Source organism: Pongo abelii, chromosome 3 (genome assembly GCF_028885655.2).
Source record: "Pongo abelii isolate AG06213 chromosome 3, NHGRI_mPonAbe1-v2.0_pri, whole genome shotgun sequence".
NCBI classification, from domain to species: domain Eukaryota; kingdom Metazoa; phylum Chordata; class Mammalia; order Primates; family Hominidae; genus Pongo; species Pongo abelii.
Window position 1 is genome coordinate 2,367,051 of NC_071988.2, and position 25,609 is coordinate 2,392,659.

At 50.7% G+C, this 25,609-nt stretch overlaps 1 protein-coding gene across 2 annotated transcripts in view; it reads right to left on the reverse strand.

Moving 5' to 3' along the window:
* The window catches only part of ZFYVE28 (zinc finger FYVE-type containing 28), a 150,758-nt gene that overhangs the window by 66,454 nt on the left and 58,695 nt on the right, over positions 1 to 25,609 (reverse strand). For both annotated transcript variants that reach the window (XM_054554911.2, XM_054554913.2), the window contains exons 2-5: positions 19,867 to 20,007; positions 7,621 to 7,758; positions 5,598 to 5,800; positions 3,480 to 3,569 (exon numbers count right to left, since the gene is read on the reverse strand). In XM_054554911.2, the coding sequence (XP_054410886.2) occupies positions 3,480 to 3,569; positions 5,598 to 5,800; positions 7,621 to 7,758; positions 19,867 to 20,007 (572 nt within the window). The remainder of the gene's footprint in view (positions 1 to 3,479; positions 3,570 to 5,597; positions 5,801 to 7,620; positions 7,759 to 19,866; positions 20,008 to 25,609) is intronic.

The window sequence follows — 25,609 nt, forward strand, 5'->3', positions numbered from 1 at the left end:
GTCCGGGGAGACGGACAGTGAGCAGCATGAGGGCTGGCCCACCACAGCCACAGGTAGGACCACAGCAGGGACGGGCAGTGAGCTCAATCTGTACCTGCAGCCACGCGTGATGGCCACGTCAAGAGGTGACACATGCCACCCCCAGTCCTCATATGTGCAAGGGGCTGGGGCTGCAGGAAAAGGCCACGCACTTCCCTGAATGCCCTAGCAGGTGACTCCAGCTTGACCTTCCCATCTGCCGGTCCCCACCTCTGCCCCAGGAGGCAGGGGCAGGGAGGATGTGTGAGGACAGCTATGATGCCCAGCAAAAACAGTAAGGCAACACAGAGGATGGCTCTGCTCAGCCAGGAAACCGAAACAACTCCAGTGTCAAGAATGAACACGGAACAAAAATACTGCCCCAAACAATTCAACACTTCCCTGAGAAACCAGCTTCGTTTCTCCCCGCCGGGGCTTGCGGAGGGCTTTTCCTGCACCTCGTGAGCAGGCCTGCTGGCATTGTGACTTTTCAAAATAAAAGGAATTTCCCGTCATCTTATTTTCTGATAATTTGAAATATTTCTCAAAGCATAAATAGTAAAAATTTGCTTTTTAAAAATAACAAACATACAATGTGATATTAGTCAATTTCAAATCTTCGAAACACCATAGTACCACTCGAACAAGAGAAACATCAAGGTTACATCTTAACCCCAAAGTCCATTGAGAAAACCAGACTCCAAATTACTGTACAAAGCCTGATAAGGATATTGATAGCTTCCCCCTGCCCCCCCACTCCCAAAAAAAGAAACACTTGTTCAGCAGACTTAAAACCAAGCAAAAACTCATTCCTGGACTGGGGAGGTGGGGAGTGAGGATTGAGGAGTGAGGATGTGAGGATTGAGGAGGTGAGGAGTAAGGAGATGAGGAGTGAGAATGTGAGAAATAAGGAGCTGAGGAGTAAGGAGGTGAGGAGTAAGGAGGTGAGGAATGATGAGGTGAGGAGTGAGGAGGTGAGGAGGTGAGGAATGAGGAGGTGAGGGGTGAGGAGGTGAGGAGTGAGGAGGTGAGGAGGTGAGGAATGAGGAGGTGAGGAGTGAGGAGGTGAGGAATGAGGAGGTGAGGAGTGAGGAGGTGAGGAGTGAGGAGGTGAGGAATGATGAGGTGAGGGGTGAGGAGGTAAGGAGTGAGGAGGTGAGGAGTGAGGAGGTGAGGAGGTGAAGAATGAGGAGGTGAGGAGTGAGGAGGTGACGAGTGACGAGATAAGGAAGTGAGGAGTGAGGAGGTGTGGATTGAGGAGGTGAGGAGTGAGGAGGTGAGAAGTGAGGAAGGAGGAGGTGAGGAGTGAGGAGGTGTGGATTAAGGAGGTGAGGAGTGAGGAGGGAGGAGGTGAGGAGTGAAGAGGTGAGGAGTGAGGAGGTGAGGAGTGAGGAGGTGAGGAGTGAGGAGTGAGAAGGGGAGGAGGTCAGGAGTGAGGAGTGAGGAGGTAAGGAGTGAGGAGGTGAGGAGTGAGGAGTGAGAAGGGGAGGAGGTCAGGAGTGAGGAGCGAGGAGGTGAAGAGTGAGGAGGTGAGGAGTGAGAAGGCGAGGAGTGAGGAGGTGTGGATTGAGTAGGTGAGGAGTGAGGAGGTGAGGAGTGAGGTGAGGAGGTGAGTGAGGAGTGAGGAGGTGAAGAGTTAGGAGGAGAGGAGGTGAGGAGTTAGGATGTGACGAGTTAGGAGGTGAGGAGTGAGGAGGTAAGGAGTTAGGAGGTGGGGAAGTGAGGAGGTGAGGAGTGAGGAGGTGAGGAGTGAGAATGTGAGAAATAAGGAGCTGAAGAGTAAGGAGGTGAGGAGTAAGGAGGTGAGGAATGATGAGGTGAGGAGTGACGAGGTGAGGAGTGAGGAGGTGAGGAGGTGAGGAGTGAGGAGGTGAGGAGTGAGGAGGTGAGGAGGTGAGGAGTGAGGAGGTGAGGAATGAGGAGGTGAGGAGTGAGGAGGTGAGGAGGTGAGGAGTGAGGAGGTGAGGAGTGAGGAGGGAGGAGGTGAGGAGTGAGGAGGTGAGGAGGTGAAGAGTGAAGAGGTGAGGAGGTGAGGAATGAGGAGGTGAGGAGTGAGGAGGTGAGGAGTGAGGAGTGAGGAGTGAGAAGGGGAGGAGATCCGGAGTGAGGAGTGAGGAGGTAAGGAGTGAGGAGGTGAGGAGGTGAGGAGTGATGAGGTGTGGATTGAGTAGGTGAGGAGTGAGGAGGTGAGGAGTGAGGTGAGGAGGTGAGTGAGGAGTGAGGAGGTGAAAAGTTAGGAGGTGAGGAGGTGAGGAGTGAGGAGGTGAGGAGTGAGGAGGTGAGGAGTGAGGAGTGAGGAGGTGAGGAGTGAGGAGGTGTGGATTGAGGAGGTGAGGAGTGAGGAGGTGAGGAGGGAGGAGGTGAGGAATGAGGAGGTGAGGAGGTGAAGAGTGAGGGGGTGAGGAGTGAGGAGGTGAGGAGTGAGGGGGTGAGGAGTTAGGAGGTGAGGAGTGAGGAGCTGAGGAGTCAGGAGGTGGGGAAGTGAGGAGGTGAGGAGTTAGGAGGTGAGGAGTGAGGTGATGAGGAGTTAGGAGGTGAGGAGTGAGGGGGTGAGGAGTTAGGAGGTGAGGAGTGAGGTGGTGAGGAGTTAGGAGGTGAGGAGTGAGGAGTGAGGAGGTGAGGAGTGAGGGGGTGAGGAGTTAGGAGGTGAGGAGTGAGGAGTGAGGAGGTGAGGAATTAGGAGGTGAGGAGGTGAGGAGTGAGAAGTGAGGGGGTGAGGAGTTAGGAGGTGAGGAGTGAGTAGGTGAGGAGTGAGGAGATGAGTGAGGTGAGGAGGTGAGTGAGGAGTGAGGAGGTGAAGAGTTAGGAGGTGAGGAGTGAGGAGGTGAGGAGTGAGGAGGTGAGGACTTAGGAGATGGGGAAGTGAGGAGGTGAGGAGTGAGGAGTGAGGAGGTGAGGAGTTAGGAGCTGGGGAAGTAAGGAGGTGGGGAAGTGAGGAGGTGAGGAGTGAGGAGGTGACGAGTGAGGAGTGAGGGGGTGAGGAGTTAGGAGGTGAGGAGTTAGGAGGTGGGGAAGTGAGGAGGTGAGGAGTGAGGAGTGAGGGGGTGAGGAGTGAGGGGGTGAGGAGTTAGGAGGTGAGGAGTGAGGAGGTGAGGAGTTAGGAGGTGGGGAAGTGAGGAGGTGAGGAGTGAGGGAGTGAGGAAGGTGACAAGGTTTGGATGTCCAACCCATCACGCCGGAGCCTTCCAGCTTTTGTCCTCTGACACGTGACTTCACCTGTAGGATCTGACCTTCTGGCCGACAGAAAAGCGACCGTGGGGCGGTGGAAGGGGGCAGGGCAGAGGTGAAGGCAGGGGTGGCCTCTACCCTCTGCCCACCTGTGAGGAGAAGCCGGATGCAGTGTGGGAAGACACGTCTGATGCCTTCCATCTGGGGCACTCCCGAGACACAGCAAGTTCCCCCAGAGCTGCCCTCTGCCCCCCTAGATGCTGCCCCCAGCCCCAAAGCATCCCTGTGCTCACCTCTCCACCGTCTCGCAGAAGAGCACGATGACCTCCTGCTGCACGTAGTACTCCCTGGGGGACTTCACAGGCACCATAGCCGACACGTAGCTGCAAACACATAGAGACCTGTGAGGCCGCACCTGGGCCATGGCGGGGCCTCTCCAAAACAGAGGCGGGGGCATCTTCAATTAAAGCTGCAATACTGGGCAAGGTGGGGGCGGGGGGCCTCACGCCTGTAATCCCAGCATGTTGGGAGTCTGAGGTGGGAGGATGGCTTGAGCCCAGGAGTTCGAGGCAACACAGCAAGACCTCATCTCAACAAAAAATAAAAAAGTGGGCTGTGGTGGTGGCATGCACCTACAGTCTCTGCTACTTGGGAGGCTGAGGTGGGAGGATCACTTGCGCCCAGGAGTTGGAGGCTGCAGTGAATGGTGATGGTGCCACTGCATTCCAGGCTGGGTGACAAAGCAAGACCTTGTCTCTCAAAATACACATACACATACATACACACACACACACACACACACACACACCCCCCCACACCCTACACCACCACCCCATTTCGGCAGTTTCATAGTACACAGCTCCTGCCAGCCAGGCCTACTCCAGGCCTTCCCTTGAAACCCCAGCCCTGCCCATGCGGGACGGTTGTGCCAGCTCCCAGGGCTCACCCTGGAGCCTGACCACCCTGGACCCAGTGCTGCTCATGTGCAGGACCATCCCCCACCTTGGCACTAGCCTTAATGGGCGAGAGAGAAACGAATGAACGCGTGTACGGGTGGGTGAACAACCCGCAGCCCCACATGGACCTCTGCACGTGGACCTCCACAGACACGGAAGCCAGCCCAGGCTGGGCACAGAGGCTTGCAGGAGGCCTGCCAGTGGCTGTGAGAGGTGATGGCTTGTCCAACCCTTCCCCAGATGACAGCACTTTCTTTCCTTCTAAATCACTAACTCTAGGCCAGGTGCGGTAGCTCACATCTGTAATCCCAGCACTTTGGGAGGCCGAGGCCAGCAGATCACTTGAGGTCAGCCTGGCCAACATGGTAAAACCCTGTCTCTACTAAAAACACACAAAAAAATTAGCCAGGCGTAGTGGCGGCCACCTGTAATCCCAACTACTTGAGAAGCTGAGGCAGGAGAATGGCTTGAACTCAGGAGGCAGAGGTTGCAGTGAGCTGAGATCGTGCCACTGCACTCCAGCCTGGGCAACAGAGAGAGACTCCGTCTCAGAAAATAAATAAATAAATAAATAAATAAATAAATAAATAAACGAATTAAATAAATAAATAAATCACTAACTCTAATTTTTTCTTATGGAAGCTGATTTAGAAAATCTGGGGAAGACAAGAAAATAAAACTCGATTGTCCGTGCTCTTGCTTGCTGGAGAGGAACGCCCTTAACGCATTGGTTGATCGCCTTCTAGGGGCCAGTAGATTGCAAGATGAAACATTTTTACTAACTGGAACCTCCGCGGATACCATCTGCCTCCGTTTTTTGTTTTTTGTTGTTGTTGTTTTGAGATGGAGTCTCGCTCTGTCGCCCAGGCTGGAATGCAGTGGCCGGATCTCAGCTCACTGCACCCTCTGCCTCCCAGGTTCAAGCGATTCTCTTCCCTCAGCCTCCCGATTAGCGCACCACCAGGCCCGGCTAATTTTTTGTATTTTTTTTTAGTAAAGACGGGGTTTCATCATGTTAGCCAGGATGGTCTGGATCTTCTGACCTCGTGATCCGCCTGCCTGGGCCTCCCAAAGTGCTGGGATTACAGGCGTGAGCCACCGCACCTGCCTGGCTGCCTCCGTTTTCTTCTCACTTCCTGTGATGTCTCCGCATCTTCCGAGGCATCATTCATGTTTGGCCCCTTGGGCCTCTCCAAAGCCCTTCCCCTGGAGGCCCCACGGCGGCCAGATCCACACCTGTGTCCTCTGTGCTCACCCCACTCCCTGGAAAGATGCCCCACCTCACCTCCAAGCTGTGCTCTGCAGGGCTTAACCCCACCCACAGGTGGCCCTGAACCCGCCTGGCTCCTCCCTCTGCGGAATTTTCCAGCTTGAAGTATCAGGGTGAGCCCCGGAAGCTGGCACAACCGTCCCCCAGCTCATACAGCCAGGGCTGTGGACCCACAGCCGCAGTACCTGAGCTCGAACTCGGCGAACAGGACGTCGAAGTGCCTCAGCGCCTCCCTCATCTTCTCTGTGTAGGTGTTCAGGTCCCGCAGCGCCTGGTCGCGGAGGGCGCCCCGCACGTCCTCCAGGCTGCGCGTCAGCTCCTTGGCCAGCGGGCGCATGGCCATGCTCTCCAGCTCCCGGTTCATGATGATGGAGCCGGCGGCCAGGCACTGCGGGAGGGGACGCGCTCAGGGAGGGGCCCGGGTGAGGGCCAGGCTCTCAGGGGTCGCCGGCCGGGGGAACCTGACTGCGCACCTCAGGGCTCCTCTTCTCACCCCAGAGCACAGGCCAGCTCCTGTTCCCGGTCCCCACAGGAGGTTTTTCTTACATTCAGAGCAATCGTGAAGGCGATAACCAATGTCCCCCAATGTGACCCACGGGGTCCTCACAGGGCCCCAGGAGCAGGGAGGGCAGGGTGTGGCAGGACAGGGCAGGGCAGGGGGGAGGGGATGGCAGGGGAGGGGAGGGGAGAGTGGACTGAGGCCCTTGGGTCTGGGGGCTCCGTGCAGGAGGAACCCTGGCCACGTGACTCTTTTCCCCTCCCCGTCCAGGCCACAGGGATGAAGGTCAGGGAGCTTGGAACTTCCAGGCTCCACATCACATTCAGGTCTGTGCTCCCAGGGATGAAGCGGCCGGGCTGATCCGGGCCCAAGGCCCCCAGCCTATCTAGGGAGACACAGACACCACCTGTCAACTTGCTCACCGCCAGAGAAACACAACCTTCCCTGGAACGGAGACTCATCAGTGTGAGAGTCCGTGGGCTCCTGGGCAGGTAAGGAGGGCTCCTCCGCACCCACAAATCCACCCATGTCTGCCCTGGGTGCTGCGAGGCAGCTCCTCAGTGTGCACTCAGCAACTGGGAATTTCACCAAGGTGCTCCCTGGCACAGGGGCTGAGTCCAGGCCCTGGTGGACCTGTTGTCACAGGGAGGCTTGTCTAGAGGCCGGGGCCTCACCAGGTTTAGGCTAGAACCAATCCACCTGCTGTCCCCTCAGGGATGATCAGCTGATGCAGGACAAGAAGCCATTTCCCAGGTGACAGAATGAGATGGCTGCTGATCTCCCCAGGCCCACGCTGTGGGTGGGCACAGAGCTTGGGGCACCAGGACCACACAAGGAGCTGTGCACACCCCTGCGCATGCATGCCCCTGCCAGGCCAGCCGGGCACAGAACCTGCTCCATCTCATGACTGCCCCAGGACCCACTCCACAGAGGTGGAAACTGAGGCTGGGGAGGAGGGAGAACCTGCCCGCGGGCCCCTGTAACTAACCCAAGCCTTGGCAGAGGACACCCCAACCAGGTGGCTCAGAAGGTGGGGTGAGCACGGTGGACACAGGGACGGGGCAGCGTGGGATGAAGACTCCGCACCCCAGGGATTCCTAGAGAGGGGAGGTGGGGAGGATGGGGACGGCACAATAGAGAGGGCGGCAGTGTCGGGGCCGAGGTCAGGCTCGGGAGCACGGCAAGGGGAGGAGGCTGGGGGGTCCGCATGGTGGGGGCCTGGGGGAGACTGTTCCCGCCACCTGGAAGGGCACCCTCCTCTCGGTGCCTCAGTTTCCTCATTGGAAGATGAAGATGACAGGCTATTGCCAAATGTGGCCTGCGTGGGGCTGCAGCACAGCTCCCCAGCCCCTGCTGCTGCCCGTGCTACAGGGCGGGAGGGGAGCACTCGTTCCTGATGTGGGCATTACTGCCATTAACAACCACTTTTAGGTCCTGGCTGTCTGGGGGCCTGAGAACCTCATAAAAACCACATGGGAAATTTAATTTGTATGTATAGTTTTGGGGGCACCAGTTCATGGCTTTCCCAGATCCTCCAGGGATGCACGGCCTACCAGGCTCAGACCACACCACGTAACCCAGAGTGGACGGAGCTCTTGGAGGAGACACCAGGTCCCGGCACCTGCAGGCACCCATGCACGAGGTTCGCAGGGACACGTCTAGATACCACCCCACATCAGGACCTCTGAACCCAGGTGGCCACCCGCTACCTCGGCACCGAACCACAGCTGGCCGGCCAGGTTGTCGTGCCGGATCTCCTCAGGGAACTTGACGCAGAAATCTCTGGGGGCGCGGTCCTGGGGGATGCACTCATCCATGATCTGGTTAATGATGTTCAACACATTGTCCTGAAACAGAAGACAGGAGAAAGTGCGCCAATCGCTGTGTCCAGCTGGCGGCCGCCATGTACTGCTGGAAAACACGCACGGTGCATGTGACTGTTTTTTAGGATTATTAAAGTGATAGAGGAGGCTAGGCACGGTGGCTCATGCCTATAATGCCAGCACTTTGGGAGGCCAAGGCGGGTGGTTTACCTGAGGTTAGGAGTTCGAGACCAGCCTGGCCAACATGGCGAAACCCCATCTCTACTGAAAATACAAAAATTAGCCGGGCGTGGTAGCGCACACCTGTAATCCCAGCTATTAGGGAGGCTGAGGCAGGAGAATCACTTGAACCAGGGAGGCGGAGGTTGCAGTGAGCCGAGATCGTGCCATCGCACTCCAGCCGGAACAATAAAGAGCAGCAACCGCAGGAGCCATGGGCTCAGACGAACTCTCAGCCAGCTGGGGACCTGCAAAGCCCTCGTTTTCCCTGAAGCTCAGTGCATTCCTCTGTAGAGTCAGGGACACAGACCATGTCTTAGGGTCAGAAGAGTGCAGTTACATCAAGGCCAGGCACAGCTGGGCCCTGCTCCTCCATCCAGGTGGCGTCCCCTCCCACCTCCTCTGGAACCAGCAGATCAATTACAGCAACACATAAGTCAGTCTGCACTGGAGCGGGGGTGCTGCTTTCACAACGTGGAGACCCTGACTGCATCCCTCATGGCTGTTCAACCGGGGACAGGTCACTTTGCCTCTCTGATCAGCCAGGTCCCCTTCTGTAAGCCTCAATACACAGCACCTTCTGGCTTTTTGTTTATTTTTAGAGGCAGGGTCTGGCTTTGTCACTCAGGCTGGAGTGAAGTGGCGCAATCATTAGCTTATGGCAGCCTCAAACTCCAGGGCTCCAGCCATCCTCTAGCCTCAGCCTCCCGAGCGGCTGGGATTACCAGAGTGAGCCAGCATCCGTGGAAGCAGCTTCTATTTTAAAGACTCTTTAAAATTATTTTACTTTATTTCCTTATGTTCAAAATATAAAGTATAACAGACTTTGTGTATATGAGGGAAAGAAGCCCATTTTTTTACATCTTAAATTGCATTCCATCCTTTTATGTAAACTTGTCCTATTCTTTAAACATTGACTATTCATTCTGTAGGTTACAAAAACACTGGAAGCTTAACTTTTGCTTTAATTTGTTAAATATGAAATCAATACATATTCATCCTAGGAAAACTGGAACCAATGGCAAAGGAGAGAAGTGGGGAAAATGTCCTTGGGGAAATATGACTGCAGGTGGGACACAGTTCCTTCTAATTCTCATCTTCTGAGGGCCTGTTTTCAGCCAACATTGAGACGATCCATGTACATAATACTGCATTCTGCTGTTGTTGCTGCTGCAACATGTTATTACATCTGTCACAAATCCAATTTTTGATGGATGGTGACATACAATTCCAGCATATGGACCGTCCTGTTAACTCACTCCTTTGTCTTCTGCTGGACACTGACGATGTGCCTAATCCTCCACCTCCACGCAATGCTGCCCTCACTACTGTGGTACACGATGCTCCGAGTGTGGATTACTTCCTTTCCTTAGGACCCACTGATGGCTAGAAATGGAATTACAATGTCAAAAGTGCATTTCCAGGCTCTAATGAGATACTGCCAAATGGCTTTCCAGAAAGAGCACACTAATTGACACTCTCACCTTGGCAATTTTTAATCTCGACTATCCCTCCTTTCTGCCCTCCGAGGCTTGACTTTCATTTTTCTTAGGAAGAGATATGAAAACTCACTATGAGTGGGGAAGCATGACCCTTCTCAGGCAAGAAATCAGTGCACTACACTCTGAAGGAAATTCTGCAGTGTAAGAAAAATGTTAAGCCTTTATAATACAAAAAATAAAAATAAAATTCAACCAGCAAGTGGGACTACTGTCACTTCTTTTTAAAAGGTTTTCTGGGTAGGAAGGTCCCTTGCTTATGATTCAACAAACAAATGAGCAAACAATGGCAATCACAGCAACAGGTGGTGCAAAGTAAACCCCGGCTGTGATGATGAAGAGTCCAGGATCTGAGGCTCAGCCAGGTGGCACAGCTTGTCTAAGGCTGAGGAGCCTTTCGTGCTCTGCCAGGTGGCATGGCTTGTCTAAGGCTGTAGTGCTCAGCCCAGGTGGCACAGCTTGTCCAAGGCTGAGGAGCTTTTAGTGATCAGCCCAGGTGGCACAGCTTGTCTAAGGCTGAGGAGCCTTTCGTGGCCATGCTTGGATTCATTGCCCAGCCTTCCTGGTCTTCCAGAACACAGCTGCCTGAGGGAAGTGTCTTCTGTTATTCACGATGAGTCTCCAGTGCCTAGAACAGTGCCTCACACACAGTATGCTGCAAGAAACACTTGCTAGGACTTTTAACGCCAGCCAAGATGGAGTAATAGGAACCCAGTGGACCCCACTCCCAACAACAACAGTGATTCCCATGACACTGGATATCAGGCCACAAAGGACAGTGATCCCCAAGAGACAGGAAACAAACAAGGTGAGCCCCACGACTACCCCAGCTCACTGCCTTGAGGAAAGTTTCAAGTCATGGAACAGGAGAGGGAACTTGGATGGAACCAAGGCAGTTAGGATTCAGAGAGCAGGAGGCAGAAAAGAGAGAGCTGGACAGAGAGAACTCTGGAGATCTGGGGAAGGTCTCAAGGGTTCAGCCGAAAACTGATCAACACATGCCTGTGGGGAGATTACCTAAGGTCGGGAAAGACGCACCTGAAGGATTCGAGGGAGCAGTGACTGGAGCTCTCCAGGAGGCTAGAGTAGCAGGAGCACTCACAATTCACAAAGTATTGAGTAGAGTACCCAAAAGTGTCCTGCCTCCATGTGAACAGCAGTTAACTCTAGACTAAACACAGCTCTGGTCCTGCCTAACACCTTAAAAAATAAGACCCAAAGGAATCAACTGTTTCTAAGTAACTAAACTGCATCTCAGAACAACCAAAAATATTTACAGTAATAGCCCCCAGCAGGGTGAAATTCACTATGTCAGGTACCCAATTAAAAAATTACCAAGTTTGGCCGGGTGCAGTGGCTCACGCCTGTAATCCCAGCACTTTGGGAGGCCGAGGCGGGTGGATCACCTGAGGTCGGGAGTTCGAGACCAGCCAGGCCAACATGGAGAAACCCCGTCTCTACTAATAATACACAATTAACAGGGTGTGGTGGCGAATGCCTGTAATCCCAACTACTCAGGAGGCTGAGGCAGGAGAATCGCTTGAACCCGGGAGGTGGAGACTGCAGTGAGCTGAGATCATGCCATTGCACTCCAGCCTGGGCAATATGAGCAAAAAAACCTCTGTCTCAAAAAAAAAAAAAAAGGCTGGGTGCGGTGGCTCACGCCTGTAATCCCAGCACTTTGGGAGGCTGAGGTGGGCGGATCACGAGGTCAGGAGATTGAGACCATCCTGGCTAACACAGTGAAACCCCGTCTCTACTAAAAATACAAAAAAAAATAGCCGGGCATGGTGGCAGGTGCCTGTAGTCCCGGCTACTTGGGAGGCTGAGGCAGGAAAATGGCATGAACCCGGGAGACAGAGCTTGCAGTGAGCCAAGATCACACCACTGCACTCCAGCCTGGGCAACAGAGCAAGACTCCATCTCAAAAAAAAAAAAAAAAAAGAAAAAGAAAAAAATTACCGAGCTTGCAAAGAATGAAGAAAATATCACCCATGACTAAAAGGAAAAGCAATCAATCAAAATCAACCCAGACTTGACAAAGATGATCAAGGACATTAAGACAGTTGTTATAACTGATTCCCATGTGTTCAAAAAGTTAACTAGAGAAAACGAAGAAACTAAAAGTCCCTAACTGATTTAGAAATGGAAATTACAGTGTCTGAGATGAAAAAATATACTGCATGAGATTAACCTCAGATTCGATATTTCAGAAAAAAAGAACAGTAATCTTGAAGACAGCAACTGAAACTATACCAACGATTCAGAAATAATAAATCATCAATGAACTGTTAGACAACTTCAAAGGTCAAATATGAATGTAATTCAAGTCCCGAAACGAGGAGGAATGAGATAGAAAAAAAAATTTGGAGGAATAATGGACAAAATTTTTCCAAATTTAATAAATATAAACTCAAAGAACCAAGTAAATGAACCCCAAGCAGAAGACACATTTTTAAAAACTATACCAAATTACAGCATAATCAAATTGATCAAAACCAATAAAAAGAGAAAATCTTTAAAGTAGCAAGAGAAAAAAGATGTGTTACATACAAGGAACAAAGACAAAAATGGCATTAGATTTTTCATCCGAAATAATACAAGTGAGAAGAGAATGAAACAACATCTTTAAAGTATTGAGGGGGAAAAAATATCAACCTAGAATTCTGTACCCAGCAAAAATATCTTTCAAAAGCAAAGGTAGAATAATTTTTCATTCAAACAAATGCTGAAAGAATTCATGACCAGTAGATTTGCACTATAAAAAATGCTAAAGAAATTATTGGCTGGGCGCGGTGGCTCACTCCTGTAATCCCAGCACTTTGGGAGGCCGAGGCGGGCGGATCACGAGGTCAGGAGATCGAGACCATCCTAGCTAACACGGTGAAACCCTGTCTCTACTAAAAAAAAAAAAAATACAAAAAAATTAGCCGGGCATGGTGGCAGGCGCGTATAGTCCCAGCTACGCGGGGGGCTGAGGCAGGAGAATGGCGTGAACCCGGGAGGCAGAGCTTGCAGTGAGCCAAGATCGTGCCATTGCACTCCAGCCTGGGTGATTGAGCAAGACTCCATCTCAAAAAAAAAAAAAAAGAAAAAGAAATTCTTTCAAGCAAAAAGAAAATGACACCAGATGGAAACAGAGATCTATACAAGGGAAAAGAGAGCACTGGAAATGGTGACTAGATGGTAAATATACAAGATCCTTTTTTACTATTTAATTTTCTAAATTTTTAATTTAAAAAATTGACCATTTAAATGAAAAAAATACCCTAACAACATAGTGTGAGTCTGTAACATACAAAAGTAAAATGTATGGCAACAATAGCACAAGGTCCAGTAGGAGAAATGGAAGTGAATTATTGGAAGGTCTTTATACTCCATGTGAAGTTGTACAATGTCATTTGAAGATATCTATAATTAAAGACAATTATTATAAACCCTAAAGCAACCACTAAAATAACAAAACAAAGAGTTCTGGCTAATGAGCCGACAAAGCAGAATCATAAAAAATAAATAGAATACATAAAAATTAAGAGAGGAAATCACTGAAGCCAATTAATAAAAAAGAAGGAAAAAAAGAGGAATGGGAATAAAGAAAAGATGGGACAAACAGAAAACAAATAGCAAAATGATACTTAAATATAACTATATCAAAGATATATTAAACAAAAGTGATCTAAAAACCCCAAATAAAAGACAGAGATTTTCAGATTGCATAATAAAATGAGACCCAACTATATGCTGCCTACAAGATATCCACTTTACACATAAAGACACAAATAAGCTAAAAGTAAAAGGATTTTTTTAAAAGTTGTATCATATTCACACCAATCAAAAGAAAGCTGGAGTGGCTACATGAATACTGAAGTAGGTTTCAGAGCAAAGAGTACTACCAAGGACAAAAAAAAAGTCATTTCATAATAATAAAGGGTTCAATTTATTAGGAGCACATAACAATCATTAACATTTATCAACCTAATAATAGACCTTCAAACGGCATGAAGTAAGATGACATAAACAAATCCACAATTATGGTCAGAAACTTCAGTACCTTTCTCAACTGATAAGACATAGAAAGTAAACAGAAAATCAGCAAGGATATAGTACATCTTAGCAATGCTGTTAAAACATCCTGACATGGTTGACATTTACAGCACATTCCACCCAACCACAGCCAGATGCACATGATTCCCAATTGTATATGGAACATATACCAAGAAAGACCAAATTCTGGGCCATAAAACAAGCCTCAATACATGTAAAAATAATCCAAGTCACACAAAGTATATCCTCTGACCACAATGGAATTAAATTAGAAATCATTAGCAGAAAGATCTCTAGAAAAATCCATAAATATTTGAAAACTAAATAACACACTTTTAAATAACTCATGAATCAAACATGAAATCAAAGAGGAAATCACAAAGTATTGTGAATGAAATGAAAGTAAAAATACGACATATCAAAATGTATGGAATACCACTAAAGCAGCAATTACAGAGAAATTTAAACCACTAAATGCCTAAATTAGAAAAGAAGAAAGGCATTCATTCTCTAACCTCAGTTGCCATATTAAGAAACTATAAAGGTTCTGTTTTGAAGTCTACTATATAAAAATAAAAAAAGAAACTAGAGAGAGAAGAGTAAATGAAACCCAAAGCAAACAGAAGAAAGGAACAGCAACAATCAGAGCAGAAATTTAATGAAAGAGAAAAGATTAAAGCAATAGAGAAAATCAATGAAGCTAAAAATAGTTCCTTTGAGAATATCAGTAAAATTGATAAAACTCTATCAACACAGTTCAGAATGAAAACAGAAGATACCACAATAACAGGAATGAGAGAGGTGACATCACTGTGGATCCTACATATATTAAAAGGATTATAAGGAAATATTATGAACAACTTATGCCAATAAATTCAACAACTTAGATGAAATTTCTTAAAAGGCATAAACTACCAAATCTCTCTCAAGAAGAAATTTCTGAAATAATGTGAAAACCCTATATCTATTCAAGAAATTAAATTTGTAGTTAAAAATCTTCCTACAAAGAAAACTCCAGTTCCAGATAGATTAATAGTGAATTCTACCAGATCCAGATAGATTAATAGTGAATTCTACCAAACATTTAAGAAGCACTAACACTACACAAACTCTTCCAAAAAACTGAAGAGGACAGAATCCTTCTCAACTCATCTATGACATTGTCTTGATACCAAAATCAGACAAAGACTATGGGCCCATATCCCTAATGAATACTGATCCAAAAACTCCTAACAAAATTTTAGGAAACTGAATTCAATAATGCGTAAAAGGATAATGTACCATGAACAAGTAGGATTTATCCCAGGAATGCAGGAGTAATTTTTTTTAACATTCAAAAATCAATCAATGTATGCTTATGCTCTTCCTGGACCAAGTAAGGCAGAATCTCTGGGATTGGGTCCTGGCATCTATATTTTTTAAGCTCTCACAAGGACTGTGAACCATGGATATGGTCTAACATCTGCATTTTCTTAGCAACATGTCTGATCTCTTCTGTATTTTTAAAAATCTATTTTTATTTAGGGCCAAATTCTGTCTTTTATCTTTGTGGTATATTTGTGATACCCAGCTGGTTCTCTGATCCTCTTTCTACCAGAGAACTAAAATGATGTGTCTTCCATCATTTTGTAAGACAAGAAGACACCAAGAGTTCCAGCTACCCTGACCTTTGGATGCTATGGCATCCAGCAAACAACCCCTTGTTTTCTGTTTATTGCATGTTCTGACAGATGAGTCACCCAGTCTGAGCGGATTTAGTGTTCTAATTCATGAAATAAGAGAATCGGACCAGATGAGCCCAAAGTTTCTTTCATATATAGATAATTATAACTCTCAAATAGCTATGGTGAGAAGCCTGAATGTACATACTGGCATGAGATTCAAACTTTTGGCAGCTCGACACAGTTTACAATTGTTTATGTGATACCATAGCTATCATATGCAAAAAAGAGTAAGTCACACTATTCAAAAAGAAAATAAATTAAAATTTAAATGAATCAGCCAAGTGTTCCCTGTTTCAATGATATAACTGAGTGCCTACTATGCACTAGGCACTGGGATGTACTGGTGAATGTTGTGTGTACACACAGCCCTGCCCTCATGGCATCTGCATGCTGCTATTGTTGTTGAGTGATGGAGTGGATACTAATAAAAAGTCAATATTTATTGAGTAAAAAAAAACCATCAATGTAATTTACCATAATAAAAATAACACGATAATCTCCGTTGACACACAAAAAAAAGCATCTGAAAAAAAAAAAAATCTAACATCCATTCCTAATAAGAACTCTCAGCAAGCTATGAGTAGGTGGCAACTGCCTTGGCCTGACAAAGGGTAGCTATGAAAATCCTACAGCTAACATCACGCTTATCTTTGGGGAGAAAGCATTCAGTCTTCCATAATTAACAAAAGATGTCTGCTCTCACCACTTCTATTCAACTTTGTACTGGAATTCTAGCTAGTTCAATAGGGTGACACACAGACACACACACACACACACACACACACTCATGGCATCCAGAGAGAAAATAAAGAAGTGAAGATTATCTTTATTGGCAAAAAATTTAACAGAATCTACAAAAAGCTGCCAGAAATAATAAGTGAATTTAGAAAGTATGATATTGTAGGCCGAGCGCGGTGGCTCACGCCTGTAATCCCAGTACTTTGGGAGGCCGAGGCGGGCGGATCACAAGGTCAGGAGATTGAGACCAGCCTGGCTAACACGGTGAAACCCCATCTCTACTAAAAATACAAAAAATTAGCCAGGCATGGTGGCGGGCACCTGTAGTCCCAGCTACTCGGGAGGCTGAGGCAGGAGAATGGCGTGAACCTGGGAGGCGGAACTTGGAGTGAGCCGAGATCGCGCCACTGCACTCCAGCCTGAGCGACAGAGCGAGATTCCATCTCAAAAAAAAAAAAAAAAAAAGAAAGAAAGAAAGTATGATATTGTAAAATATTATGTCTGGTCTTCTTCCCATTTGCTGACATACAGCTCCTAAAAAGCCTTGGACTCTCCAGAGTGATATGAGTTCACTGGTGGCTGGGGGCCCTAGACAGCTTCAGGATGGGGGGCTGGTCCCTGGGAAGATCAAGGCATGTTAGAGGGTTGGGACTTTCAACCCCCACCCCCAACCTCCGGGGAGGGGAGAGGCACTGAAGAATTGGGAAGTGTTCTCACCAATAGCCAATGATATAATCAATCATAGCTCTATAATGAAGCTTCCAAAAACACCCAGAAGGACTGGTTCAGGAGCTTCCTTCGGGCTGGCGAACACATCCGCCTGCCAGGAGAAGGGCACACCCCAACTCCACGGGACAGAAGCTCCTGCCCTTGGGACCCTTCCCAACCTTGGCCTGTGCACCTCTTCATCTGTTATTCATCTGTACCTGTTACTACATCCTTTATTCATAAGCCAGAACCATAAATGAAGTGTTTCCCTGAGTTCTGTGAGCCACTCTACAAATTTATCCAACCCAGAAGGGGGCCATGGGAGCCCCGATTTATAGCCAGCTGGACAGAAGCACAGACCACACCTGGACTTGGGATTGGCATCTGAATGGGGGGCCGTGTTGTGGGACTGAGCCCTCACCCTGTGGGTTCTGAGGTCACTCCGGGTGGACAGTGTCAAGATGAGGTTGAATAGAGGACCCCCACTGCTGTCCCCTGCAGAACCTGCTGGGGAATGACTCGGTGTGTGGGGAATACCCCACTCATCTGGTCATGGAGTGTTGAGTGACTGTATGAGAGTAGAGAGTAGAAAGTAGGAAAAACCATTATCTAGATTCCCAAAGAAAGGTTTTAGGATACAAGATCTATATACAAAAGTCAATTGTATTTCCATATAGTAGCACCAAACAATCAAAAATTGACATTTAGGGCCAGGCATGGTGACTCACGCCTGTAATCCCAGGACTTTGGGAGGCCAGGGCAGGTGGATCACTTGAGTTCAGGAGTTTGAGACCAGCCTGGCCAACATGGTGAAACCCCGTCTCTACTAAAATTACAAAAATTAGCAGGGCATGGTGGCACATGCCTGTAATCCCAGCTACCCAGGAGGCTAAGGCAGGAGAATTGCTTGAACCTGGGAGGTGGAGGTTGCAGTGAGCTGAGATCATATCACTGCACTCCAGCCTGGGCGACAGAGTGAGACCCCACTGGGTGAGGGCTCAGTCCCACAAGACGGCGCCCCTTCAGATGCTGATCCCAAGTCCAGGCGTGGTCTGTGCTTCTGTCCAGCTGGCTGTAAACTGGGGCTCCCATGACCCCCTTCTGGGGTTGGATTAATTTGTAGAGTGGCTCACAGAACTAAGGGAAGCACTTCATTTATGGTTCCAGCTTATTTTAAAAAATTGACATGTAATAAGCAATACCACTTATAATGTCATAAAAAGACATGAAATACAATCATCCCTCAGTACACGCAGGGGACAGGTTCCAGGACCCCCAGTGTATATCATATCTGCACATACTCAAGTCCCATGGCTGGACCAGCGAAACCTGCACCGCCCTCCGTATATGTGGGTTTTGTGTCCTGAGAATACTGTATTTTAGATCTGAGTTAGGTTGAAACAATGCATGCATAAATGGACCTGTGCAGTTCAAACCACGTTGTTCAGTGTCTAGCTGTGCTGGGGGTAAGGAGGGCCCTGTGAGATGCCCCCAGGGAGCTGGGAGGAACAGGGGGAGCACACCTGGATCTGGGGGGAGGAGAGGCTGAGAGGCTCCCCTGGGGGTGCTCAGCACAGACATGGAGCAGGATGAGGCTGCCATGTCGGGGGGCGGACAGGAAGAGGCCAAGGACTGGGCATGGGACCCACATGGAGGAGGCTGGGGGAGGAAGGAGGAGGGAGGAAGAGGGGGAGGTGTGGAAGAAGGAAGAAGGGCCACAAAGGAGCCAGTGGGATACGAGATGAGCCAGAGGCAGGGCCCTAGAGCCGAGTGGACAAAAGTGAGCCCGAATCAGATGATGCTGAGGGGCCTGGACAGTGTCCACACCCTCTCAGTTCCTTCAAAGACCCCAGCAGCAAGGAGAAGAACGTGAGTGTTTAAGCCCTTAACTGTACTGGGAGCACTCCCCTCCAGATCCTTCTCACAGGGCAGTTCTCACGGTGATACATCCCAATTAAAGCCTGTGGCAGCGGGAAGCCTGAGAAGGGGCCACCTAGCTTGGCAGCCCCCACCTCTCAAACTCACTTAAAACCAGGCTTTATCATCAACTCTGTCAGTCAACAAAAAAGCACACAGGTCACAGAGCATGTAAAGGGAACAGAGCCCCTCCCCAGAGGTTGCCACGAGGAACAGCATCTGATCCCCCTTCCTCACCGGGGGGGCCGCGGGGCAGGTCCAACACCTCTCCTCCGTGGCACTTTCCTCCTCCAGGCTCCAGGGCCCCCAGCACCTGTCCCCTGGGCAGAAGCTCTTTCTAACCTGAGCTCCTGGGGGCAGGGACTCTCCCCACCCACAGAGGCTGTCCCTGGAGGGGCCAGGACATCTGTTGGAACATCTGAACACACGGAAGGTGGAGGCTGCCACTGAACAGCCCAAAAAAGAGCCCAGAGCCTGATTTGGCCAGAAAAGCTGTCCTGGCCACACACAGGGCCCTAACGCTGCTGAGTTCCCACCGCAGCAGGGCCAGGCCCAGAGCCAGGGCCGGGGTGCAGCCAGCTTGGCCACTTTGCAGGAGCCCCACAGGGTGGGACCCTCAGGACCACGGTGACACAGTGATAGACTCCCCCCTGTTGGAGGAGCATGTGTCAGGCCCCACCTCCCACGGCCGCAAGGATTCAGCAAGACCCTGTGGGAAAAGTACACCAAGAACATTCCGGAACTTTGTGAAAACCCCTCATCATCACTTGATAAAACTTTGCACCATGCCGTTTGCTATTGTGTTGGAAATGCCTCTGAGTGCTTGGTGCACTGGGAAGAAAACCTCGGCCAGGGTATTTTTAGCAGCAGCTTCCAGGGCCATCTCTCAATTATGCAGCAGATGCTGGCCGCGCCATGAGTCAGCGGCAGAGTGTGACCGCTGCATGGTACCCAAGCTCTACACGAGCACCTGGGCAGGCCCACCCCTCCCACACTGGCTGCCCCTTGGCTCAGAAGCCTGCTCACTCCGCACCCCCTGCCCCTGCTCTCCCAGCCTCTGCTCCCCCAAGTGTCCCGTGCGGTTTCTCACTTCCAGCCCGGCTACCCACCCTACACATCCTGCCCGGGATGGTCCCTCTTCCTGGGCCTGGCTTCTCTAGCACCTGACCCTGAGAACGCCACCACAGGGGGCCAGCAGGTGACAAAGCCTTGGTCTACTGAGGACAGGCCACTCTGTCCAATGCCCAGCGGGGCCAGCCAGCTTCTGCTGCCCCGTGGCTCACCTGACAGGAGCGGAACTGGCTGACCAGCAGCGTGCACCGCTGGGGGTCCTTCCGCCCATCCAGGCTGTCCAGCTCCGCGGCCACCTGGTTCAGCTCCTCGTCGGCATAGTAGAACCGGGCAAGCAGCTGCGGATCCGACCTCTGCAGGAGAGAGGGGCCAGGGGCGTGAGTGGGTGGGGAACTGGAGGGGATGCCTGGGCTGGTTGCCTTGTCCCCAGGCCATGTGTGGGCTCAGCCTGGGACCTTCCACCCCGAGCAGCAGCCGGCCCTTTTATCAGCTTTCTACGCCAGGATCTAGAGGGAAACAGCTAAAGCTGAGGCTCAGGCTGCCAGCTCAACCCCTGATTCGAGGGTCCCCAGGCCTCCTGCATTTCACCCCAGGACTGTGGGGAATCCAGATCCTTTGCTGCACCCCAGACACAAGGTCCTCACGCTCCCTCTGGTGGAGAGCCCACAGAAAAGGGGCTCTGGGAAGAGTGGGGTCCCCAGTGCTCCAGGCGACGAAAGCAGCTCTTAGGATTTTTTTTTTTTTTTTTTTTTTGAGATGGAGTTTCGCTCTTGTTGCCCAGGCTGGAGTGCGATGGCATGATCACAACTCACTGCAACCTCCGCATCCTGGGTTCGAGCGATTCTTCTGTCTCAGCCTCCCCAGTAACTGGGATTATAGGCGCCCACTACCACGCCCGGCTAATTTTTGTATTTTTAGTAGAGACGGGGTTTCGCCATGTTGGCCAGGCTGGTCTCCAACTCCTGACCTCAGGTGATCCACCCGCCTCAGCCTCCCAAAGTGCTGGGATTACAAACATGAGCCACCGCGCCCGGCCAGGAAATATTTTTTTATTCACAAAACCAAAATATGAAGTGGCCCAGAATAACAATAAAATTTACTCCACTTAAGTGAAGAATGATTGACAGTGCATCATAAACCATTTCCCATGATTCAGAAACAATTCACCTCACACCCCCCTTCTCTAGAAACTTCACAGCATCTCAGTTTCCACACCAGTGCACTGTGGCAGGAAACCCTATGCTCAGAGGCTCCCCTCCCACCAAACACGCAGGGGCTCAGAAGCTGGTCTTCAACCGCAACCACCACACACCCCAACCCTGGCTGGCCTCCTTGGTGCTCTACGCACACAGCACAGCCACCCTCCCTTGGCACGTGAGGTTCCCACTGCCCCAGGATGCAAACAGCTTGTTCCCCTGGATCAGAGTTTCGAGGATTCAAAGGAGCCCCTTACAAAAGTGATGAAGTCCTTGAATATATATATATATATATACACACACACACACACACACATATATGTATATACGTATATATACATATATACGTATATACATATATATATACACATACATATATACACATATATACACATATATATACACATATATATACACATATATATACACACACATATATATATACACATATATATATGTTTGTTTTTTTTTTTTTTTTTTTTTTTTGAGACAGAGTCTCACTCTGTCACCCAGGCTGGAGTGCAGTGGCGTGATCTCAAGTCACTGCAACCTCTGCCTCCCGGGTTCAAGCGATTCTCCTGCCTCAGCCTCCCGAATAGCTGGGATTATAGGCAACCATCACCATGCCCGGCCAATTTTTGTATTTTCTGTAGAGATGGGGTTTCACTATGTCGGCCAGGCTGCTCTCAAACTCCTGACCTCATGATCCACCTGCCTCAGCCTCCCAAAGTGCTGGGATTACAGGCCTGAGCCACTGTGCCCAGCCTATATATGTATTTTTTGAGACAGGGTCTTGCTCTGTTGCCCAGGCTAGAGTACAGTGGCACGAGCATGGCTCACTGCAACCTCCGCCTCCTGGGCTCAAGAGATCCTCCTGCCTCAGCCTCCCAAGTAGCTGAGACTATAGGCACACATCACTATATTTAGCTAATTTTAAATTTTTTCTAGAAATGGGGTCTCCCTGTGTTGCCCAGCCTGGTCTTGAACTCCTGGCCTCAAGCCATCCTCCCACCTCGGCCTCCCAAAGTTGCTGAGATTATAGAAGTGAGTCACTGTGCCTGGCCTGAACCTATTTTTATAAAAGGGACTCTTCATAATCACAGAGAGAAAGACAGAGGAGAGGAGAATATACCAAATCACACACAGTTCGAATGTGCTGGCCGTGTTCCCCACGGACTCCCATCTCCGTCGGGGCCGTTTCCTCCGTGTGCTCTGGCCTGCCGCCCCTCCCCTCTGTGTGGCCTTGACCAGGGTCACTTTGTCCTGACTCTTTCCTGGCCCTCCAGTCCTCACTCTCTGGATCAGCTCAAGACGCTGGCCCAGACCCCTGGGGTGGGGAGAGCAAACCCCAGTGAGGCTGAGCAGATCCACATGAGGCCATCCACTGCCCCCCTGCCTGGGCTCCAGCGACGGCTGCATGTACCTGTGACCTGGGCAGCCAATGGGAAGCCTTCCCTGGGACTGTTCACAGGAGGCTGACAGAGCCTCTGCACCCACTCACTCTCCGGCAGATGCTGCCTGAGTATCCACTCTGCTAGGAGCGGATCTGGACCTGGGACACAGCCCAGAGCAAGACAGACCCAGACCCCGCCCCCCCAGCCGTTGATGTGCCCGCCCCCCGGCTGTTGATATGCTCACAGATGCCAGAGGCACAGAGATGGACAGTGGGCACTGGCTGCCATCTGCTCCCACCCTCTCAGCACCACTGCTGTGTCCCTGCACCTTGTGCCTTTCTGGAAGTAAACACATCCCCTCCATGGGCCCAGCCAACCCCAGAGAGCCACAAGGTCGCAGTCACCCAGCGACCCCTCTGTGATGAAATGGGAAGAAGAGTGGGGTTGGGAGGCAGGAGACACTCTTAACCTTGTTCCTGCTCTACTGCCTGAAAGGAAAGGAGAGGATGCAAAGGTCATTTTTTTTTTTTGAGACGGAGCCTCACTCTGCTGCCCAGGCTGGAGTACACTCTGCTGCCCAGGCTGGTGTGATCTCAGCTCACTGCAACCTCCACCTCCCAGGCTCAAGCAATCATCCCACCTCAGCCTCCCAACTAGCTGGGATTACAGGTGTAATCCCACCACCACATCCAGCTAATTTTTGTATTTTTAGTAGAGACAGGGTTTCACTGTGTTGCCTGGGCTGGTCTTGACCTCCTGACCTCAAATGATCCATCCGCCTCGGCCTCCCAAGGTGCTGGGATTACAGGCGTGAGCCACCGCACCCAGCGCAGTCCCCAGAATTTTGACCTTGCTTATGGGGTGACCGCCAGCTTCCCCTCCCCTAGAATTCTGACCCAGCTTCTGGGGTGGCCACCAGCTTCCTCACCTGGGCCCAGGGCCTGCCAATGCCCCTCCTCGCTCCCAAGGAAGAGGGGAAGAGCCAAGAACAGCACCTTCCTACCAGAGGGCAGAGGAGCCTTCCTGCCACTTCCCGAACCAGGAGGGAGCATGGCCCCTTTTCGGGGTGGGGCTGAGCTCACAGCCTGCCCAAGGCCTGCATGAGACCCACTGGGCCTGACACCCAGCTCAGGCATTAGTCCAGGTCAGCAGAGCCCCCGGCTCCCTTCTGGCCCCAAACCTGCCAGCTCCCCTTCAGAGCAGTAGGTATGGGAGGGTGGGAGAAGCAGGGGCCTGGTGTGGACGATCCCATAGCAGACACCTGGCTGTGACTGAGCTGGACCAGAGCCCTCACAGTCCCTCTCTGCGTGCGTCCCGCAGCCCCGACTGCAGCTCGCTGACGAGACACCATCTGGCCCAGCAAAGAGGCCAGGTACTGAATTTAGGGCACTGGATGACAACACCTCCTGGAAGCTAAATCTCGGCTCTGAGAAAGAGGACACGACCAGGGGCCATGCAGAAACCCCCGAAAGGAACCCAGAATCATTCTCTGCCCTGGCACCAAAACCTCACAACACTAGTGCAAGGAGTTCCCAGCAACGCCAGGTCAACACGGGCCCCTCGCTGCTTGGTAAGCGGAGGAGACGGCTCAGCCACAACGCAGGTGCATGAAAGACTGATGGCAGCATGGTGCTGGCACACAAAGCCCCAGTCATCACACAAAGCCCCGGACCAAAGGGGGACTGAGCCTCTGAGCAAACAATGGGGTACATGCACGTCCCCTCGGCTCACACACTTCCTCTCCTGTGCTCTGGAGAGGCCAAGAACCACTGCCGTGTGTGTGCAGGTGTGTACATGTACACGCATGCACCTGTCCATGGCTGTGTGCATGTGAATCTGTGCATTGTGCATAAGTGTGTACATGCATGTGCATCCATCTATCTGTGTGCATGTGAATATATGTGCAGGCATGGATGTGCATGCGTGTGTGATGTGAGACCAGTGCAGCAAGTGTCAAGATGAGCTCCCACAGGGGTGACATGCCTGTCTACTTGGCAGGGTAAATGCTAGAAAGGGGTGCTCATCACCAAAATAAAAGGCATGGGAGGTAGGGAACCCTTCAGGGACGGGCCTGATACTTGACCCCTCCTGGCCCTGCCTCCAGTTAGCGGGGATGCTTGGTGCCCTGCAGGGAAGCCAACTCCCACCTGCAGAAGGCAGCCTGTGTGCCTCAGGGCTCCCCGCCTTCCTCTTGAGGCAGCTGAAGCCTCTAAATTGTCTCCCATGGAGCTGAGGTGTTACTGAGCACACAGACTGCACTGCCAGGCCTGCTCACTGGTGGGGTGGGCCTGGTGGGGTTGGATGAGGCAGATTTGCTGTGTGAGCTTATCATGAGCTAAACGTGACCACACCCCCCAAATTCAAACATTGAAGTCCTAAGCCCCAGGACTCAGAATGTCAGAATGTGACTGTGTTTGGAAACAGTATCTCCCTGCTTTTTTTTTTTGAGACGGAGTCTCGCTCTGTCGCCCAGGCTGGAGTGCAGTGGTGCAATCTCAGCTCACTGCAAGCTCCGCCTCCTGGGTTCACACCATTCTCCTGCCTCAGCCTCCCAAGTAGCTGGGACTACAGGCGCCCACCACCACGCCCGGCTAATTTTTTTTTTTTTTTGTATTTTTAGTAGAGATGGGGTTTCATCGTGTTAGCCAGGATGGTCTCGATCTCCCGACTTCATGATCTGCCTGCCTCCGCCTCCCAAAGTGCTGGGATTACAGGGGTGAGCCACCGTGCCCAGCCAAGGCCAGTCAACTTTTGTAATTTTTGTAGAGACGGGGTTTTGCCATGTTGCCCGGGCTGGTCTGGAACTCCTAGGCTCAAGCGATTCATCTGCCTCAGCCTCCTAAAGTACTGGGATTACAGGCATGAGCCATCTAGCCCAGCCCAGAGACAGGATATTTAAAGAGGTCATTAAGGTTAAATGAGGTCGTCAGGGCGGGCCCTAATCCAATATACCTGGTGTATAAGAAGAGGAAATATGGACACAGGCAGGTAGAGGGCCGACTTTGTGGGGACAATGGCCAAAGGCAGCGTCTGCAAGCCAAGGAGAGACCCAGCCTCAGAGGGACCCAGACCTGCCACGCAGTAGTCTTGGACTTTTGGCCTCCAGGACTGAGAGAAAATAAATTCCTACTGTTCCAGCCACCGAGTCTGGAGTCCTTTGTTACAGCCACCTGACCTGTGTGGAAGGCCCAGAAGCAGGCTGGGGAGCCAGCCCTTGGCCAGACCCCTCCATGCTGCAGGGCCATGCAGGAGAGCCTGGGAGCCCTGACATCCACTTAGCAAACCCCTCCAGGTAACCCTCCTCTAAGGTAAAATCCCAAATCTGTGGGCCTGTACAACTCTGAGGAAGCTGCTCTTGGGGTGGG